We start from the raw sequence: 22,859 nt of genomic DNA on the forward strand, positions 1-22,859 counted from the left end.
AGGGAAGCAGAGGCACCAAACAGCACAAGTAGGAAAGTTTCTGTAAGAAAGCCGAAGCTAGAGGACAGAAACAACACCGCGTGTTAACCCGGAAGCAGGAAAACATCCAGAGGAGGGTTGCAACGCAGTGTCGTGCCAGAAGGCGGAGCCTTAAATACGACCGGCCGCGCTGCGCTGCATCGCTGGAGACGCGGAAACAAAGAGGGGACTAAACTCTACCTCGGCGTCTCCAGCTCCAACGCGGTAGCAACCGCCAATCTCGGCTGCGGCCGGCCTGGCGGATGATATTAGTATGCTGGTTAATTATTGCCCATAATTTCTTTGAGTCTTTTTAATGTAAAACATTGAACATAATCTGCCATTTGGCAGTATTCATAGAACCTGACACTTTCTCAAGCAACACCCAGCTGCTGTTCAGTGGGGATTTTACAGAATTAAAGGGCTTTTTCGTTAGTGAGCATGATCTCTGCAAGAGAACATAAAATACCACAAATATTTGGGTTGGGGTGGAATGTCTTTAATGCAACAATTAAAATACACCACTGAAACGGTTTAAAAGAAAATGTCTGTGTGGATCTTAACTAAACACACCTTTCTGCATAGTTCAGGCACTATACCCAATGTTGCCTCACACCAAGGTTGTTCACAACACCCATGATTTTCTTGAACAACTGCCCAGCATGCCCACTCTGATTGCTCCTTAACCACTGGATATGAATCGATGAAATGGCCTTTTCAGGTGAGAGAAAAGAGCTTGCTGTGAAATATAGCACATTAGTTTATGCATTTCCCTATAAATATAATTATTATGAAGGCTCGCTGATGTACTATGATCTTACAGTGAATGATAACAGTGATTCCATGTCAATAAACCGGAAGGACAGAGGCAAAGCGTTACCCCAGAAAACATACACAAGGAAACCTAAGACAAGAATACATAAAAAGCATATTGTCCAATTAAAGCCATTTTAGTCTCTTTCGGTTGTTTTTGCTTTTCACTGTTTATCAGAAGTTACTCTTTGCACCATGCAAGTCATTTTCTTTGGAGTGTTAAGCAGTCCACTGGGTAACCACAGGATACTCAACTCAGATACCAATAAAGGCCCCACTAATTTCTGAATGAGATTCTACACCGATCGAAGTCCAAGAATTCAAATCTTTGGTGTGAAGCAAATACAATGATGTTTTATGTGAACATATGCTTCACTGAAAGTAATTTTAAGAGGGATAGGGAGGGGAAGGGAAGAGAAAGTAGGGTTGGTAGGAGGATGAAGAGTAGGCAAGACCAGAGGGAAGACGATACAAGAAGGGGACAGCATTTCACAACATGGGATTGTTAATCAATGATTCCAATGCTGCAAGTAGTGTCTTTGACTCAGAATGTCTTCTGTTCACCTGAGAACCCTCTCTGGATTGACGAGTAGGCACGCCTCTTTAGGTCACCAAGAGAGATGGTGTAGTTTTGTTGTACTCGTGGATTGCCCTTTGCCTGGTCAGACGGTTTCTTGGGCCATGCGGTATTCATAGACGCTGCCTCTCTCTGCAAATGGTCTCTCTAACTCCTTGACTTCTTTAGTGGGCTCGCCATGTTTGCTTGTCCCATCGCTTTTTCCGAATCCACCTCCTCCGGGTGTCTGGAGACGGAAGGTGTCCTGTGTGGGAAGGAAGGCAGGAGGAAGGCCGACGATTAAACAAGGACACAAGCTTCTTTCTCAGTTCCATGTCAAAATATCACAGAACAAAATAAAGTTTACCCTAATAACCAAATCATAAAAATGAACCTCACAATTATCAAATGTAGTGCACCTGGTGCAAAATCAGAGTTTTGAACGCGTTGAGAAATAATTACATCACAGGATGCCAAACGTGGATGAACTTATTATTGTTTTTGTTATATATTTACCAGATCTATGCAATACGATTCTTTAAAACAAATTGATTTTCTGTATGAAGATAATATTGACGAACTAGTATTTTAGATCACATATCATTAGTTTCATTATATTGGTGCTGAAAATATTTTTGGGAGTTAAAGTGATTATTGTGTTGAATATCATTGATCGTTTTCATGAACATGTAAGGACCTTAAGTGGGGATTCTTCCCTTGACGTGTGCCACACATTCTTGACAGAGTTCTCTGCAGGACTGTTTTTGTCTTTGGTCTTATTTTGATCTTAAGCTGATCTTAAGCTAAGAGTTATTGTGTGTAAGCAACAAAAACATTTTTCTTAGAATGTTTCAAATTGGTTTACTAGATTCAGTCTACTGGTAAACTGCATCTATCTCAGAATGTCTTTCTCAAAAATAGGTCGTATCACAGAAAACTGTGCAGAAACTTTAGCTTTCTCTTCCGAAGAAGCTACTGGGATTTTATGACTCATTAAAAAAGTAGCATGAGTTATCTACTCAGGAGAAACTGGATAGGTTATAAAACAACTCAGATACCTTATCCAAAAAGATATCAGTCAGAAATTGAATGCTTCAACTTTAGCTCAATATTATACTGCACAGATAATACCAAGAGGCTTAAGGGTGATACTACAATCAACCCTCTGCAAGGATAGCCGTTCTTTCGTTTAAAAGTAGTATCAGAACTTAAATAAGTGTTTTTTAGACTTAATTCTTCTTACTATTGAAGAGCTAGCCACCAGTGTTCAGAAAAGTGATTCAGACATAGCTGCTTTCAAGAACACTTGAGTACAGATGTATTCATATGAGTAATTCACGTTTACATTAGAATCTATTCTAAGTTAGACACTTATAAAAAGGAATTAGCATCCAAGAAAATGTGAAAGTTTCGACGGGGCGCATTAGACAACAAATATGGCATTGAATGTACATGGCAGGCGTTTTATCAGAAAACTACACAACTTCCTAAATGGAACCGTTCTAGTAACACTTCATCTGATGTTTCAAGTAACTAAACAGAAGTAGCACGTAATGTGTCAGGAAGCACAAATTAAAATACTGGAGATTGGCAGGTTAGTCCCTTAGGTCTACTGGTAATGTAGGAGAGATCTGACTTACACTGACGCGCAAGTTATTTTTTTAGGAGAAGAAGGAAAGCCAGTGGGAAAAATAAATCTACCTCGCAGAATACCCACACAGAAGAAAACTTGATTGGTAATATTTCTTAATTTAAACGTAGACATTTCAAAACACACATTTCACAAAAGGGTCTTTCTTTTGTTCTGAGTGACAATTCGACAATGTACACTTTATTCGCGAACCAGACAAGTTAGTGCTGCAATCACTTTTAGAAGGTAGATGCAAGCAAGCATGTGAACCCCAGATGATACAGCCATACTTAATATTGATAGTGAATTGTACACGGTGTGATGAAGTCGCCTTCCTAGCCCTGGGGACCGATAGTGGGCTGATCTAAGGGTTTAATGGCCACCCCAAGCTAGTGGATGCTGGACCGGAAGTAGTTATATGGGGGATTCCCAGCCACCGAACGGGTCCCCACACTAAGACGGGGGGCAGTCACAGGAGAATACGACCCATTTCCTATGAAGAGGCTGGGTCCCTAAGGGGACAATCACAAGGTTATTCAAAACCTCAAGATTGTACATGTGGAGAACCATCAAGGGCATCATTTCATACACACCCCTATCCCAATTCCTATTGCTGCACCCCGGGCCGTGCAAAGGAAGAGCGGCAGGAGCCCCCACACCACACCTACTCCTATTACGGACCACCGCGAGAAAAGAGGGGGGGTTGAAGCTAACTCTTGAGGACACTCAACAAACTGCAGGGATTTCACTTTCACTTTTACAAATCACCCGCAACGAGGACAACACAAATGCAGTAGACATTTTCCCCTACTCATTGGAAGAATTGCAAACTTGCAGTCCACACACCAGAGGAGAAGGTGACCCAGACGCTTCTGGGCAATAACAGTAGTACTACCTGGGGCAGGGGACGATAATCCACACTACCATCTATTTGAATCCTAGATGGAGGCAGGCCTTTATGATTTACATCTGGGCCTCATCACGAGTTGGGCTGGAGCCCTTAAATGCAGTGGTAACGGTATTACTGCCGCATTTAAGGGCTGGCCCTATCACGAGTTGGGCGCTAAATCGGCTGTTTTACCTCCAGCTTTTTTCTGGAGGTGAAAATCCCTATTTTTGTCTATATTACAGCCAGCTGTATTAGCCCGCAGTATTAGCACCGAAGATTCCCCATTGGATCCAATGGACCCATTCAGGAATGGGGATTTACCGTTAAGGCCCAACCCGTGATCCGGTGGTAATACCGCCGGACCGGTCGGCGCTAGGGCTATTACAGTCAGCAGTATTACAGCCGGGAATACAGCCCAACTAATGATGAGGCCCACTAACATGGCATAACCTCACGCCAGCCCCCTTCCACAAGTTTCCTCAATTTCACTAAGAACCACCCTAGTGGAGGAGGGACCTTCCTAGGAAAAGGAGCAAGATCTGTCTAGCAGCGTTGGTTGTTTAAGTAGAGGTGGAGGAGTGAGTTTGGTGAATAGTGGCAAGAGAGAGGAGCACTGAGGCGAGAAATGGAATAGAGAGCTGGAGTTTGATGGGAGCAAGAGAGAGAGGTATCACCTAGGGGAAAAGAGGTGCTGGAGAGCGAGGAGGTTGGAGGAGATAGAATGAAAAGGAGAGAAAGTGGTACTAGGCAGAGGGGATGGCACACCATGAGAAGGAGAGAGAACATTTTGGGGAGGTTGGAAAAGAGATGCAATGAGGAACCCAAACCAACCAGGAAGGGGGAATGAGGTAGAGCCCTTAACATATGTGGCAGGGGGAAAGGAGCTAGAGGAGGAGATACCATCACTGCGCCATAGGAGGTGGGAGAACAGGAAACTCTTCTTACAAAAGAGAGTAAAAAGTTTCCAACAACTAGGTCGGACCAGGGCATGACTTAGAGAGTGTGGGATGAGGTAAGAGACATTGTAATTACTGGGTGTCAGGGAGCTTACATGAGGAAGGGGCAGAAAGGGAGCATCTCGGGGACCCCTGAGGACCCAATCTCAGAGTCAGAGCCTGAACGAGGGAGTCGGTCCTGGTAATGCTCACCCGATGTTTTGTTGTCTTGATCTGCTGGAGGAGACCTATCAACTAATTCATCCCAGAGGTTACCGGCACATAAGGCTCCCCCATCATACTAAATCTACGAGTGTCTTGGGACCCAATGAACCGCAATCTGAAGAGTAAGGCCAGGGTTATCCTTCAGGCACTCAACCTATGGTGGACAGACCCCATTACCGGCTCTCTTATAAAAGACACTCATTATGGGTTTTGACAAAGATATTGCTGGCTATTCATTTGTTTCTCTTGCACTTGTCAGAATAAACTCTCTTCTTCCCTGTGTCAGCCCCTTTGTGCATCCCACCAAGCTACCCTGTCACAATGGGTAACTATGAACAAAGGGGATGTATTTCACTGAAGGGTTCTGAGCACCATCGGATGGGGTATGCTTCTCTCTCATTAGCTATCGTGTCAGTCAGAATCCTAGGGTAAAGATCATCCTGTTGTTAGTAGGTGCTGTCACATAGGTGACAGGGGTCAACATAGGTGGACACCAAAATATCTCAGAAATGAACAAAGGTTTACTAGGGGTATGGTAGTGAACAGTAAGACTTTAAATTAAACTAACGTCAAGATGAGCTTTCTCCACTATCAGGGGCAGTACTAACAATAGTTTAATGTGTTCCTGCACCCTTCTGCGGGTCTACACCTGTGTTTGTAGTCTTAAATTTAAGGGGTTTGTGAGGGGTCAGTAATGCGAGGCGGACAACTGCTTGTGGGTTTATCAAAATATGCCATTCTATTAAGGAAAATATATAAAAGCAAAGCCTTGATTGGCCCACTCTATTGAGGAATTTCCTGCCTAGTCTAAAATCTAAGGGAACATTCTGTAGCATGGGATAACTGGCCCACACTAAACAACAAACACACAAAGAAAATATGTGGCAACGCAATATAATAAACAATATTAACACAGGGCCTCATTACGAGTTTTTGGAGGCAGCCATGCCCTTAATAAGGGCATGGCTGCCTCCAAACTCGGGTCCGGGTTCCTTGAGTGAGGAATTACCGGGCCATTACAACCTTGGAGGACCCAGTAATTCCTCATTCAATGTGCCCATCCCCATTCCCATTTGAGCCCCCATAGGGCTCAATGGGAATGGGGAGGGAGCTAACAACGCGCGCGTTATCAACGGGCCCGTTGTTAGCTCCCTGGTCCATTCGCGGGATCCGCAAAGGCCGTCTGGTCTGACCAGACGTCCAGAGCGGGTCCCACAAAGGAACCTCGTAATAGGGCGGAATGGGTTTAACGGCACCGGCACCTTTACCAGCGCCGTTAAACCCATTCCGCCAGGGTCGTAATGAGGCCCACAGTGTCTGAATGACCTTCTATTCTGGGTAAGGTCCTGAACCCAGGATTCAAAGTCAACTCAAAATGTTCAGCAAAAGAAAAGAAAGGCTTTGTACCAGCTCTTGATAATTCAAAGTCAAAGAAAAAGTTCATCAAACAAAAATCCACAAATACACTGCTATCAAATCTTTGTTCCTGGATGAAAGATCCACTCCCAACTTTCAAAAAAGAAATGGCGCCAATGTTAATCCTCGTTATGATAATTTGTCTCTTCTTCCAGAAGTTTGCCACAGTTCAAAAGAAGGTGTAATATTCCCCAATATCAATAATACACAACTCTTTAGGACTTCTTTAGTTACAACTTTACATTGGTATGGTCATGATGATTTCTTTGTGCTGCTGCTTCCACTTCAGCAACCACACTTCTACTGGTGGTACTATGAGAACAGTCACCTTTTTCCCACAGTACGTTACTAGTTTTAGACCACTGCAAGGTTACATCCGCTGAAAACTTAGTATACCACCACAGTTTAAGTACTACTACCACAGCTCCATACTTTGTATTGTTAGACAGGCTTTGACAAGATACACTTCAACCTCCTCAGGTGGGCAGGGCACTCTTCCTTTTAATTACTTTTTCAAAACGGGGGCAGCCTCTTTGTCTCACCTGTCTGTATGCCACAATAACAACCTATTTCTGCCCATAAGACTCACTTGTCTCTGGCTTCCACTTTATGTCTACTTAAGAATATTCTTTACACTCAGTCAGTTCCCCTTCCCCAGCTTTACTCACACCTTTCTGCCAGCTATCAGCCCAATTAGTATGCGGCACAAAAAATAAAAAAGCTACTTACCCATTGGTCCTTTTCCAAGCCTTACCTGCTGGTAATCCAGCTCACGTTGCACCGCACCCCTCACGCCGGTCCTCGCCTTTCTTCTGTGTTTCTTCAGGCTGCCATGGAAAGGGGGAAGAGACTACACGTAGTGCCTTCTCCCTGTTCCATGACGGCCATTTGTTTTGTTTACCTTTTTTTTACATGCGAGTCAACAGCGGCCATGGGAGAGAAGAAGGGAACTACACGTAGTCCATTCTCCCCTTCCATCATGGCCATTTTATTTCTTTACTATGGCCGCCACGGAAAGAGAAAACAGACTATGTTTTTCTGTCCGTGGCGGCCATTTATTTTTAAGTTTTAATTTTTTTATTTTTCAGCTGCGAAATGCAAAGCGTTTTGCAACCAGAAAAAAACCCACCATAAGTACCCCGGTCTAACCGGCCGGGGTACTAATAGCAATAAGCCCCTCGACTGTGGGCCATTACCGCCTGCGGTTATGCCTGCAGGGCCTTTATTAAGGCCCTCGTTTCGGTTGGGCCTGTAACTATGGGCCCCGGGGGCATTACCTCAGGCGGTAATGTCCCGCAGTCTCAGAACTTATTGCTAAAGTAATTACCTAGAAGCCTTGGTGCCACTCTCTTAACTCCAGGTAATACTTGCACACTTGCTCTTATGCTACTTGGTTGTTAATAACTTCACAGTGCAGCTGGATGGCTCTTTAACACTTAGAAAGACTGGTTTCACTATTAACATGGAATGCCTCTTGGCTTGGGTAATGTGTGTTCTTCTCTTCAACAGTTTATCATCTTTACTTTGTAGAAGTGAACGGTATATTACTTCTAGATACAGTATAAGATTCAGGGCCTCATTACACGGATGGCGGAGAACCATGGCACTATTAGCGCCATGGTTCATGCCGGTAAAATACCGGCATCGCCTTGGCGGAAAGGGGAATTACCGCCCCATTCCAAGGTTGGCGGGGCGGTAATTCCCCCTTCCACCATTGCCCTTCCCCATTCCCATTTTTGCCCCATAGGGCTCAATGGGGATGGGGAAAGCGCTAATTACGGTACCACAAATTGCGGTGCCGTAATTAGCTCCCTGGGTCCCTTTGCGGGTTGGTTTTTAACGGCTGCAAAAAGCAGGCGTTAAATCCCCCAACCCGCAAAGGGACCTCGTAGTAAGGCGGTAAGGATTTACCAGTACCGGTATTTTACCAGTACCGGTAAATCCTTACCGCCATCCGTGTAATGAGGCCCTCAGTCTTTCAGCTGAAAACACAATTACGCACCATGCAACCTCTCTTTAAAGTACATTTTAAGGTTTTAAAGATGAATAGGGAACTGTATTCCTGTGTAAAGGCAAATGATACTGCCGACTTCCTTTGGGACTCACATTTAGGCAATGGGCCTCATTACGAGTTTGGAGGCAGCCATGGTGCTAATGGCACCATGGCTGCCTCCAAACCGGGCTCCATTACCGGGTTCCTTCAATGAGGAATAACCGGGTCATTCCAACATTGGAGGACCCGGTAATTCCTCCTTGAAGGAACCATTCCCCATTCCCATTTGAGCCTCCATAGGGCTCAATGGGAATGGGGAGGGAGATAATAACAGGCACGTTATGAATGGCCTGTTATTACCTCCCTATTCCCCTCGCGGGACCCGGAAAGGAAGTCTGGTTTTACCAGACGTCTGTTCGGAGTCCCGCAAAGGGAACCTCGTAATCGGCACTCCTGTAATGAAGGAGGCCGGTCCCGTACCGGCCCCCTTCATTACGGGAGCACAAGGGTTATAATGAGGTCCAATGTAGGGAACTCCTGGTGGTAACAGTAAGACAACACACACAAGTGATCACAGTTCATGGCTGTTTATTAAAACATTATGCAGGTTGGAAAAACGCCTAACTAAACCTAAATCTAAGATGGGAGCAAGCATCGACCATCAAATGAAAAATAAAGCAGTCCTTGTGGAGTTGTGGCAAAATAAAAGGTCTATACTAAGAAAAACCTATTGCCAATTCCTTACAACTAAATACAGAAAGAATGACGGATAAGGTTTTCAATAAAAAAAGAAGTTTTCTCAAATAATATGTCAGGTGCGCTTTAGCAAAAAAGTTCCTCTCAAATGTTCGGTGGGTGATGCCTTCACCCCTGGGTCCCCCTCTTCCAGGCGCAAACCCACACGAGTTTTTATCAATATTAGGACATTCAAGGACCTGGTGTATTCCACAAACAAAAAGTTCTCTTCAACATATACGTTGGGTGATGGCTTCACCCTTGGATCTCCCTCGGCGGGGCTCGGATCCTCATTGACAAGGGGGGTCCTTCCTTTCCCCTTGTCTTGCAGTCCTTCATGTTTCACGAATCTTCATATCCTTTTAAACAGTATTGCAGGCTTCAGCCCTATGTGTCATCCTCCCTCTGCTGGCCACCTTTTCAAAACACTTCACTGTTTGCAGTAGAGTTCCCTCCTTCCTACACACTGTTCATAGGGCCTTCATGCTTCGCTCCTTTCCATCAGCATGCTGGGTTCTTTCCTTTCAACCTTTATGAAACAGTTCACTATGGGGCTTTAGAATCTGCCCCTTCTCGTTAGCATCCCTCCACCTGGTTCACTGTTGCCAACTTTATCAACTGTGCCTTTCTCAATCACCTGTCGGTCAAAGACATTTGACGGTACAGAGGATTTTGCAAGACCCCTGTATGACCACTTTGACTGTTCCTTCACTGCCTTCCCCAAGGCCTTCTGGTGTTAGTAGTTTTCGACAAACACGGGTTTGACCAGAGTTTCTTGAGTAAGCACCCCCATTGTGACAGATCCCTCTGCAGCTGGTCTCTCCTTTAGCTCTCTTACAGCCTTCTGGTCTTTGTACTTTCCACACAAAACAAATAGAAATCAGCCAGTCTTTCACACGAGCACCGGAGCACTCTGCTGCTGGTCTTGAAGGTTTTGATTGCGTCTTATAGCTTCACAACTGGGCCTCCGTCTGTCAGGCTCGGATCCCTTTTTAAAAAGTTACAATTTCTAACACAAACAAGGTTTTGGGAGTTCTAGTCCTAGAATACATTGGGGTCAATTTTGCTACCACTTTGTTGTTCCCCGAAATGGCACTTTCTGTCTTTGGGAGCTGCAGGAGCCAAAAGGGGATATCTGTAGGAGGTCCGAGTCTTTCCCTCTGCTCCCTCAGAGACCTGGGTTCACTTGCCTGGCCCAGGGGAGGTGTTTAACTGCCAGTACCGCTAGGCAACGCCAGCTGCCCCTGGTCTTGCCTTCTGGAGGGACAGTGTCCTCCCCCACACTGAAATATCCTCTCTGGTAGCAGGGCCAGTGTTTGTGCATTTTTCCTCTCCTCCTCTGGCCCTCCCAGGGTCTCTCCAGCTCACATGGGCTCTCTCCTGCTCTCCAGTACCTTCCAGCATCCCTGACTCGCTCACAATGCTGTTCCTGGCTGCTGCTTGTGTACTCCCAGCTAGAGTTAATTGGAGTAAGGTGTGAATAGTTGTCCCTCCCTGCCTGACTCTACCTAACCTCATTATCGGGACAACATGGAGACTGCTGTTAGGAAAGGTACACCTATTATATGTTTATTCCCTGCTTTACCCCTCTTCCTGAATGCATGCTGTGTGTCTGCAGGTGTGCAGTCATGAATGGAATGCCTGCAGTGTGACTGACTGGAATGCTGAGTGTATGAGATTCCACCCAGGGCAGTTGGTAATAATGTAGCCTGGGTGGTGGGAGCCAGTGGGCTTCCTAGTACTGTACTTCCTATCTACTTGTGATGAAACCTGATTAAAGTAGCGTGAAGATCACAGCTGACTACATGAGTATCCTTTATAAGTACCCTGACTACTGATCATAACAACTGCCCATACAAATCAATTGCCCATTGATTCCTATGGGTAATCTTCATGACTCCAATCCGCCTCTTCCTCGTCCCAGTGGATTTCAATGGGGGAATGGGATTATGGGAGTTGTAGTGTTGTGGAGAGGTGAAATTCGTTTTAAGTTTTAGATGTAATTTAGAGTTCCCCTGCTGTTTTCTGTGTCTTTTCCGTAAGGGAAAGTGCTGGGGGGATGGGATTTTGGTGACAACATCCCATAACATCTGCTGGGATATCGGGTAGGGGTGCATTGCAGTCTCCAAGGACCTACTGTCCAGGTGATCCTCCCTCGCTCGTCCACCCCCAAGGTTGGGCTCCAAGAGCAATGGCCCTCCCCTGGCCACCTGAACAAAGGATCCACGGGAATAACCTGCGTGAAATGCCTCAGGGTTCTCACAGCACACACAGCCTCTTTTTGATGTAGTTTTCAGACTTTATAAATTGTAACTCGTGTCTTGTCAAGGTTAGGTATTTGGAAATGGTTTAGACAGCATTCCCTCTCCTTAATTGGGGACACACAACCACTCCGTTAGACAACAACAGTCTTTAAACAAGAAAACAATAGTTTTCAGTAACTTTGCTTCTCACGCGAGTAAAAGGTCTTTCCAGGTATGCGTGAGTGCTACATTTCCATTGTTAACAATACTCTGAATGCCATACGCGAGTTAATAAGGGGCTGGATACAGTTACCGGCAAGGCTTGCGCAATGTGTTAGAACGTCGTGCTTCACTCACCGGCTTCTCAGACACTTGCTTTGCGGGTTGCACTGCTTTCCCGACTTCCACTAGCACTTTTACTCCTTCTGGCTCGCTGGGGAGCCACACTGTTCTCCTGCACGGCCACTCAGTTTGGGAGTTCCTTTTTCTTTCCGAGACCCTTAGCTTGCCTCTTGCTTCTGGCCTTAGTCTCCTGCACATTCACAGCTATGCAATCAAAGCAATCAGGCTCACATGGGGAAAACGTAGTCTCCTGCACATTTTCCGCTGCGCAGCTTCTGAACTTCAGATTTCTGGAGAACAGGACTCTCTCAGAACTTGCAGATGAATCTGCTGTTTCCACGTCCCAGCGTCCATCTTGTTCTTCCACTTCTGCGTAATTTGCCAGCCTTGCGCTTTCTCTCTGCTTCTACTGCTACAGCCTGCCTTCCAGCTCTCGTTCCAGCTCCTTCTACACCTTCCCTCTGTATCTCTCTGAGAGAGCCTTTTATGCCTCCCAGATTCAGTAACAATGTTCAGATGAGGGCTGTTAAGCTCAATTTGTATTTGTATTTTTATTTTATTTCTTTGTATAGCGCGCTAGGCCAGAGGGCAACCAGGCACAAATCTTAAAGCACAGGGTACAAATAATAGCATTGAAACAATTACAGACAGAAATATAATTCGCAGGTACATATCTTAGGTCACAGGTACACAATTAGCATAGAAGCAGGTACAGGGAAAGTTTAACTTCATGAGCAGAAAAAGTGCCAGTAATACGGGACTAGTGGAGCAGGTGGCTTATGCTGGTAGTAGGTGGGAAGTAGAGACTAGCCAGAGCTTGGCTTTGTGTTTGAAGAGTGTGGTGAAGGGGAGAGTTCTGATGGACAATGGCACAGAGTTCCAGAGTTTGGAGGCGAGGACTGGGAAGCTGACACCTCTGGCAGTCCGCAGGTTGTATTTAGGAATAGTAAGCGATTGTGTTTGGGCAGATCTTAGAGTCTGTGAAGGAATGTACTGCGAACAGCGGGAAGTTAAGTAGATAGGAGCCTGGTGGTTGACACATTTGTAAGTGAGAGTCAGTGATTTGAGCGAAATTCTTTGGGCAACCGAGAGCCAGTGTAGGTTCTTCCTAGTGTCAGAGATGTGCGCTGACCTGGGAATATTGAGGGCTGCTCTGATAGCATTGTTTTGGGCGATCTGCAGTTTGTTGAGGTTACGTTGGTTGGTGCATTGATAAAGTGTGTTGCAATAATCATGTTTTGACATCACCAACGTCCTGGCAAGAGTAATGCAGTTCTGGGTAGAGAGGAATGGGCGGCAGGTTGTAATCAGCTTACAGGTGTAGGCCGAGGCTGCGGCGACTGAATTTGTTTGTCGATTTAGGGACAGTGTGGAATCAAGGTAGATACCTAGGGTTTTGGTCTCTTTAGCCACTTTGATGGAGTTACCAACGGTGTTGAAGGTGCTGAAGGACAGGTCAAGTTTTCTAAGTTTTTGTTGGGTGCCAAGGATGAGGAGCTCTGTCTTGTCGTCATTAAGCCGGAGCTCGTGGTGAGCCATCCATGCTTGGACGACTTGCTATACATCGTTCAGAGCTTTGGCGTCTGCAATTGCCTGACGACTGCAACTGCTACTAGGCTTAATGCATATCTGTGAAAAAATGTAAAAATGAGAGCATTTTTTTTTAAATGTAGAGGGAAACCCTACAACCCCCCACCCCCATCATAACTATTTCCCTTACCCCACCCCAACCCTATATTTCCCAAAAATCTCCCAAAAAATAATCACTAAAAAGATGCAGTCATTTTTCCATTCTGTTTTTTCTCACGATTATTTCTACGGATACCGGTTTAATTGTCTGACTACTACATCTGCATGCCTCTTCCTCGTCTCAGTACCTCTAGGATTCTGGGACTTGTAGTCCCCTTCAACGAAATTAGTTCTTCTACCATTCAAGTTCCTTTTAAGGGTAGATTTAATTTCCCTGAACTGTTTGAGAGGTGGACTGTTAGAATGAGTTGTTATAGAGCAAAATTTCCAGATTTCTTTACACTATGCCCTTGGGAGTAAGGAGGGCGTTTGATCTGGGATACCCAAAAGATATTTCCTTTGGTAAGGCTACTTCAGTTTTTATAAGACTTGTGTCCACATGTCTAGTTGTAATGTGTGAGTCAGGGACATTACAACGACATTAAGCCATTACCACTTAGGTACATTGAGAAAAGTCTTCCTATCAGAGGAAAAACTACTGTGCCTTATCCCACGGAATCTCCAAATCACCCTGGGCCTTGTCTCCTCCCAGTTGATCCACCCGCAGTACACCACCCCCAGAATTGGGATCAGGAAGCGTCTGCCTTCCCCTGGCTACCTGGGAAGAGACTTTAGGCAGGGTTTCAGTGAGGGGTCCGTAGGATTCTTTACAGGCTAGTGTTGCTTTCTTCAGGCTTTCATGAGAGGGAGTCTCCTCTGGGAATCTCCTCTGGGGCTTAGCTCCATGCTGGAGCCTGTTAGCTGGCTCGAAAGTTGGTGCATTAGAGCTGTGCTTCAATTATGGCCTGCGGCCACTGGGAGACTGGAGGCTGCCCTAATGTTTTGCCAGGTTACACACCAGGCCTCTTACATCCTACTTGCCCCAAGGGTCCTGATTCTCTAGCCATCTACTCGGTCTCTCTCTCGCCATCGGTATCTCATGCCAAGGCTTGTTGATAAAGGGTCCTGCCCTAGACCTTCCTCTGTCTCTTCATGTGGACCTTATTCTACCACTCCCCGATGCCCCGCCACAATGTCATTCTTCCACCCTACTAAGGTGATCCCTGTGGTAATGTGGAGCCCACCACTGAATTAGTCTACTACTGCCTTTTCCCCTCTTTGTTGAGGAAAACTCTCCTTCCTGCTTAAAACTATTCAACTGCCCAAATTCTTTCTACCACCTCCTTCCTCACCTCTACTTCACTTCTTTCTACTAATTCCTCTTTCACTTTCTTGATGTCCCACCACTTCTTCTCTTCACTTCATTATGCCACCTCCACCTGCACCTTCCGGCTGTTTCTTCACTCCCCCACCTCTTTCAGCAACTCTGCCACCAACACCTTGACACTCCTTTACTATCTTGTATTCTTACCCACCACTCGTGGTCTGGTAACACTGCTTTCATTCCACCTTTGAGAGTTTCTTTCTTTACCTCATGTCGATGGCTTATAGGCCTAATGTGGGACATGGGGTTTGGCTTGTCCCACTCCTTGGGCAGCCTTCCTATGCCTGCCGAGCCCTGGTCCTATCCTCCAATTGAGTTCCTTTAGCCTAACATGTTATAGCAGTAGAAGCGTGGAGTCTAGAAAGGGGATTTATGGATTGCTCACGTTCTATCTCCTGGTTCCGGTCCTGCTCCTTCTTTCCATGAGTTTATATCAGGTTGCCGTACCCGGCAAGGGGAGTGAAGCATGCTCTGGGGGAATTCTGCTCCACTTGATTCCCTTCAAGAGAAGAAGAGAATAAGGAGGTAATCTGACAGGCCCCTGCCAGCTGCATATGCCATGGCGGTGTAACAGCTGCCCCATAAAGGGGCACATAAGTCACAAGCTTTCATTTAATAGAAGGGTTCCTCGGTGCATGTGCCACATGGTGGACCCTTCAAATAAAAGCATTCTAAAGGGTGTGTTCAGAGAGCTCTTTTGGCAGTCGGAAAACTTTCCGACCCTTACTCAGGAGGGTGGAACCCGGTGCTCATAGCAAGTACCACTTCACATACCTGGTTTATCCTGTTGCACAGTGCCCGGTGACCAAGAGTGGCACCACGCTCCTTGAGCTCACTGCCGAAGGCCAGGGTCGCTATTGATGCAGCGCCCCATTAACTACATTGATCAGCACTCACCGTGAGGAAGGGAAGCAACGCCTGCATACCTCTGCAGCCCAGAACTTCCTAGGAGCTCCCTGTGGAAAGGGGGGAGTGCGGCAGCAATACCGTCGGCTCTGGGCTCACCTGAGATAATATACACTGCTCCGCAGTGAAGAGGATGACTATTGCTGGGCCGGCCCCCTGTTATGGCAGGCCCATTCCGAATCCCCCGGCCGCTTCTGGCATACACTGCCTGGGATAAAAGTCAAGGCTGGGGTCCCTGTTGCTGCAATTAGTGCGGAACGTCTGTTGGTATACCCAGCCCTACAAGGACTCGCCTCCGGGGCCTCCACATGTGCCGGGCTGCCTCTGGCATAAGAAGCCCAGCTAGGAAGGACTTTGGAGCTCCCTCCATACTGTTGCTGCCCTGAGAAGACACCTTTCAACATAGGAACACATCTTTAAGGGGAAACCTGCAGCCAAGTGGACCTTAAGGTAGCCCTGGCCAGGCTGCCTTCCAAATAAGGAACTCTTTGCAAATATTTTTAAATTATAAAGTACACTTATTTATATGTTAAAGGACTATTTATGACCTATTTTTAGATGCAGTTGTTTGGGCATAAGAACTGGTCATAGTGTGCAGAGTGTTTACCCGTTTTCCATAAAATATAAACCTTCTGGTGCACAGGGACTGATTCAAGCCACATACATACGATCTGACCATTAAAAGACAATACCTCAGCCTTCCTTTGTCCGCCTTTACCTGTGTTGGGGTGTATTTAACTTAACCTAGTTTTCCCCTTATCTGAGTTTGCTGTATTCTTACACCTATTGCCTTTCCTGACCCAGCCTTTATCCCAGTCCGTCCCACCCAGAGTGATCCGAGAACTCAGGAAAGCCAGAGACGCTGGAGACAGTTAAGAAGCGGGATTAGGTAATAATGGGCTAGAGCATTGTTTTACTGTGCCTGCCTACACCTGTTTCCCACCATGTGCGAGAGAAACCGCACGCTGCTACAGTTTTAGGGAGGAACTGTTCAGATCACACTTTGGTGTGCCAATACCTACCTCCTTACCTGGTCATTCCTATACCCTTCAAATTCTGCATCTTGGGGTTAGTGCATGCATTTCCAGAGAGACTTTACGTTTTTGTATACAACAGTCATTTGTGCAATTTTTGTGATGTGGGTTTATTTGTTTATACGTACAATGATTGTGATGTGATTTTACCAGATTTGCCACCCACAAGACAATCAGGCTCATGGATCGGCTTCCGGTAGTTAGCGGGGTTGAGAGGATTAAGCCAGAACATTGATTCATGATAGGTGAAGTTCCCTGGAGCACATTCCTCCACCAGGTGCTCAGGTTAATGGAGTATCTAGAATCCAAGGAGTCCCGCATTTCCCTTTGACAGTTTGAGCCAGTCCAGGAGTGCTCCCTCAGCTGCAACAATCAGGTGAGGCAACCCGTGGCGTGTCCACTAGGCTGTAGTGGTTCCCACATGATGTGTGAGGGTTCTGGCAGGTCAGTGCCCTCTCAAACATTATGGATGAGCCACCCATGATCCAGGCACTCTGTGCCACGCATCTAGACCCCACTGCAGAGGATATAATGCTATGGAATCGGGTGCAGAGCTAATGGTGAAATATTACGCCGCCCGCTTCCAGCCAGGTGAGACTCTCAGAATACCAGGTCAAGACCAAGCTGATTCTTCAGCTAGCTTTCCAGCACAAGGGGGTTGAGCCAAACAGCCTGTACCTGGTCAGGCTGCAACAAGTCATGGGTGGAGAAGGATCCCTGCCACTGTTGCTGATACAGCTGCGAGACACAGAAACCACCTTCCTTTCAGGAACTTGCCGGGAGGTAATTAGCCTGGAAAGAGAGATAAAGCACACTGTGTACAGCCTACCCAGTCAAGTGGTCTTCCCATATACAACCCCAGAGTGTGACCTGAGACATCAAGTGGAGGTGTTGCACCAGACCATCCATCATCAGAGGGCACTGGCCAAAATGTTCTCTGGTATGTGGGGAACCTCAAGGATCGGCACTCTCCCCCATTCTATTTAATGACTATATCAGACTTCTTCTTCTTCTTCAATCCCATGGCTTCTGCTATTACTCTTACACGGACGACACCCAGATCATTGTCCGGCTGGACCTGAATCAGTCTGAGACTGCTGCTCGACTGAGGAAATGTCTGGAGGAACTGGGCAGTTGGATGTCATCTGGTTGAAGCTCAACACTAGTAAAACAGAGACGCTGGTTGTTGGTACCTCCTGCCCTCAGCTTTTCTGGATGGCCGATTTTTGGCCTCCCTCACTTGGCCCTCTTCCCACGCCTGTGTTGTCGGTCAGAAATCTGGGGGTTAAACTTTCTGCCTCCTTGGCCATGGAAGAGCATGTGGCGGCAGTATCTAAAACTGGTCTTACAGAAGGTTCTTCCTTTTATCCCCACAGTCTACCAAGCTCCAGTGGTGGCTGCCCTAGTACCGAGTGGCTTGGATTATTGTAATTCGCTTTATCTGGGGCAGCCTCTCTACCTAACCAAGGGGCTGCAACTCCTCCAGAATGCAGCGGCAAGATCTATTCTCCACCCCTCGTTTGGTACTCACATGTTCCCTTTGTTGAGGCAATTGCATTGGCTCCCCGTTGAGGCCCGTTTTGTGTTTAAATCTATGTGTATGGTTCATCGGGCCTTCTACGGTATCGGAGCTGAGTATCTACAAGCCAAATTGTGCCCTAGTCTCCGACCCGGCCCCTACGTTCACAATCAGCTCTTATAGCTGTTCCTCGGTTTAAGCTGGTTCGGTTGGGTGGCCGAGCCTTCTCTGTTGTCCTGTGAACAAAAATCCTGTGAACTACTATCAGGTAACTTGTCTCCATGTCGCACCGTGACTATTTACCTCATATATAGGCCTCCAGGGCCCCTAGGCTCATTTGAGGAGGATATCTCCAGTTTGGTAGCTAGCAATACTAAAGAATCTTCTCAAATAATTCTCCTAGATGACCTCAACTTAGGACTAAACGACCCTGACGATAAACAAGCTCAAGCAATAGCCTCCATGCTTAATGAACATGGGCTATCCCAAAAAGTCCTCGCCCCCACCCATGACAAAGGCACATCCCAAGAAGTCTAAATGAATCCTGGGTCCTACCCCTTCTTAAAAAACAAACCTTAGACCCCTTCATACTCACAAATTACAGACCTAGCACTACTGTCCCTTTCATCCTGAAGATAATCGACAAAGTGGCTTATTTACAAATTCAAAAATACCTTGAGACCAACCAACAATTAGGCTCGCGCCAATCTGGGTTCAGACTCCAGCACGGCACAGAGACAGCCCTAATAGACCTTAAAGCCCAAGTTGATGAACTTAATGATAAAGGAAACACAGCTATTCTTCTACTCCTTTACCTGTCGGCGGCTTTTGACTTGGTGGACCACGCAGTTTTATGCAAACACCTTGCAACAGCAGCCCACTTCTCAAGTGAAGCTATAGCCTGGGTCCAATCATTTCTTGACAATAGAAGCATGAGAGTCTTCTCCATGGCAGCATCTGCAGGCCCAGTGATAACAATATGTGGGGTCCCCCAAGGATCATGTGTCACACCCACTATGTATAACATCTTCACTAAGCCCTTATTTGACAAATTGGATAGGCTGGGTGTCACTTACACAAATTACGCTGATGACACCCAGTTCCTTATTCCCCTTATGGGCAATTTCACAGCAGATACAGCCTTAGTGAATGAGATCTACATCCTCATTCAGGCATGGATGGCCACCCACGGACTCTACCTGAATGACGATAAAACGGAGATCCTGATCCTTGGCTCAGCCAATAACCTAAAAAAACTTAACGACAACTATAGTGCCTTCAATATCGATGGCAATATAATTAAAGTTGCCAAAGATGTGAAGACACTAGATTTTTACCTAGACTCCACACTATCCCTAAAAAAACAAGTAAACTCCCAGGCCTCATCCACCGCCTATACGGGCAAACTCATCAAAGCATGCAGACCCTTACTCTCACCAGCTAGCTGTAGTATTTGAGCCAACGCCCTTATCCTCTCCAATTAGATTACTGCAACACTCTCTATGCAGGTGCTAATAATTACATCACCAACAAACTACAAACACTGCAAAACAATGCACTAAGAACAGCGCTGAACCTCCCCTCCAGAGAGCATATATCTAACTCCAAAAGAAACCATTACTGGCTAAAAATTACTGATCGGATGCTATTCAAAATGGTTACTCTAACTTTCAAATGCCTAAACAATGCAGCTCCTCCATCCCTAACGGAAAGAATTAATAGGAAATCATCTTCACGGCCAGCCAGAATAGCCAACTCCTTCTGTCTCCAAATTCCTAGATTCCGCCTACAAAAAACAGATGGAAATAGCTTCCCTGTAAAAGCAGCCCAGCACTGGAATGCTTTACCAGTTGAGCTAAGAAGGGAGCAATCCTACAATAGTTTCAGGCGCAACACCCGCTCTTGGCTACGCCTCAATTATAATAACTAACCCATTGCCTTACTTGCTCGCTTTCTCCTCCTCCTTCTCAGGCATCAACGATCTAGTAACTGTACTCACACTGTGCTCCTGTATATATCTGTATTTTTATAAATTGTAATTATATATATATATATATATATATATATATATATATATATATATATATATATATATATGCCTCATTTATGTCAAATGCAACTAAGCTATAAGTAATCTTGGCACAATGTGCACCCAGCTACCTAAGGGTTTGGGCGCCCTACAAATAAACATACAAACAAACAGGGAATGCCTCTTGGGTTGGGTAATGCGTGTTCTTCTCTTCAACAGTTTATAGTCTTTACTTTGTAGAAGTGAACGGTATATTACTTCTAGATACAGTATAAGATTCAGCCTTTTAGTTGAAAACACAATTAGGTACATGCAACCTCTCTTTAAAGTAAATTTCAAGGTTTAAAAGATTAATAGAGAATTGTATTCAGTGTAAACGCAAATGATACTTCTGACTTCCTTTGGGAATCACAATTAGGCAATGTATGGAACTCATGGTGGCAACAATAAGACAACAAACACAAGAGATCACAGTTCAAGGGTGTTTATTAAAACAATATGCAGGTTGGAAAAACACCTAACTAAACCGAAATCTAAGATGGGAGCAAGTGTCGACCATCAAATGAAAAATAAGGCAGTCCTTGTGGCGTCTTGTCAAAATAAAAGGCCTTTACTTAGAAATACCTGTTGCCAATTACTTATGTTTATTCATTTATATTGCGCGCCAGACCCGAGGGTATGAGGGCGCAGTAGCAGCAAGGTTATTCACAGCTTAGTTACAGTGTTCTACATTAATATACATTGTATGCATGAGTTGATACTGTTGCAAAGGATACAGTGATACACAGTATGTAGGTAAACATATTTACTTATATAGCAGTGGCACATATTTGAGGTGTTCTGAGGGATGGTGGTAGGGAGTTCCAGTGTTGGGCAGCTTTCACCTGGAAGCTGTTGCCACCCATTTTGGTTCGGTTGAACCTGGGAACTGTAAGAAGATTAGCATTGGTAGATCTGGTAGGCCTGTTTGGGGAGTATCTCTTTATTCTGTCGGCAAGGTAGCGGGGGGCTGCATTATTGAGGCATTTGTGTGTTAGGGAGGCTACCTTAAGCATGATTGTATCGGTGGTGGTGAGCCAATTGTGAGTTCTCCTGGGGTTGGAGATGTGTTCTCTCTTGGGAATGCTGAGTGCTGCTCTGAGAGCATTATTTTGCAGGGTCTGGTTTTTATTGGTTATCTGTTTGTTAGCTCCTACATACTAAATACAACTAAATACAGAAAGAGTGAGGGATAAGGTTTTCAATAAAGAAAAAAGTGTTCTCAAATATTATATCAGGATGGGCTTTAGCCAGGGGTCTGCCTTCCCTGTGTTTTGAGCGTGGGGTAAGGTAGTAGTCCCGTGCATAGCACACGCTTGAGATTTCCCAGCACGAGCGGACAGTTCCTGGGCAAGTATCAGGTTCTTCCTTGGGTACGTCTCTTTCAACAAAAGTCTCCTGCCTCCAGGACCTTGATGTGTTTCACAAATAACAAAACAAAAGTTACTCTCAAATGTTCGGTTGGAGATGCTTTCACTTCCGGGCGCAAACCCACCAGACATTTCTATCAGTTTTTGGAACTTCGAGGACCTGGTGTATTTCACAAACAAACAGTTCTGTTCCAGATATGCGTTGGGTGATGGCTTCACCCTTGGATCTCTCTCAGCTGGGCTCGGATCCTCACTGACAAGGGGGACACTAATTTCCCCTTGTCTTGCAGTCCTTCATGTTTCACAAATCTTAATATCCTTTTAACCTTTAAAACAGTATCACAGGCTTCAGCCCTGTATGTCGTCCTCCCTCTGCTGGGTTCACTCTGGCCAGCTTTTCAAAACACTTCACTGCAAACACCCCTCAGTAGGGTTCCCTTCTTCCTACACACTGTTTATAGGGCTTTCAGGCTTCGCCCCTTTCCGTCAGCGTGCTGGGTTTTGTCCTTGAAACCTTTATGAAACAGTTCACTATGGGACTTTAGAATCTGCCCCTTCTCGTTAGCATCCCTCCACCGGGTTCACTGTTGCAAACTTTATCAATCGTGCATTTCTCAATCACCTGTCGGTCAAAGACTTTCGCCGGTAAAGAGGATTTTGCAAGACCCTGTATGACCACTTTGACTGTTCCTTTGCGGCCTTCTCCAAGGATTTCTGGTGTTAGTAGATTTCAACGAACACGGGTTTGACCACAGTCTCTCGAGTAGGCACCCACATGGTGCCGGATCCCTCTGCAGCTGGTCTCTCCTTTAGCTCTCGCACGGCCTTCTGGTCCTTGTAGTTTCTATGCAAAACAAAGGGGGGTCAGCCAGAGTCTTTCACATGAGCACCCACGTGGCTCCGGAGCACTCTGCTGCTGGTGTTTAAGATTTTGATTGCGTCTTATAGCTTCACCACTGGGCCTCTGTCTGTCGGGCTCGGAGCCTTCTTGTAGTTCTTCAAGGTTCTCCCTCTGCCAGGCTCGGACACCTTTTCAAAAAGTCATCATTTTTAACACAAACAAGATTTTGGGAGTTCTAGTAACAAAATGCATTAGGGTCGATTTTGCTCCCACTTCGTTGCTCCCCGAAATGGCACTTTCTGTTTTCGGGAGATGCAGGAGCAAAAAGGAGATAGGAGGTCGGGGTCTCTCCCTCTGCCCCCTCAGAGGAGTT

General features: G+C 45.8%; 1 protein-coding gene across 4 annotated transcripts in view; it reads right to left on the reverse strand.

Moving 5' to 3' along the window:
- Positions 1–495: 495 nt before the first annotated feature.
- OPLAH (5-oxoprolinase, ATP-hydrolysing) overlaps positions 496–22,859 on the reverse strand; it is a 664,980-nt gene continuing 642,616 nt past the window's right edge. For all 4 annotated transcript variants that reach the window (XM_069621803.1, XM_069621805.1, XM_069621802.1 and 1 more), the window contains one exon: positions 496–1,652. In XM_069621803.1, coding sequence (XP_069477904.1) covers positions 1,494–1,652 — 159 coding nt within the window. In that variant the 3' untranslated portion in view covers positions 496–1,493. The remainder of the gene's footprint in view (positions 1,653–22,859) is intronic.

Source organism: Ambystoma mexicanum, chromosome 5q, assembly GCF_040938575.1.
Source record: "Ambystoma mexicanum isolate Mex_15411 chromosome 5q, UKY_AmexF1_1, whole genome shotgun sequence".
Taxonomy (NCBI): domain Eukaryota; kingdom Metazoa; phylum Chordata; class Amphibia; order Caudata; family Ambystomatidae; genus Ambystoma; species Ambystoma mexicanum.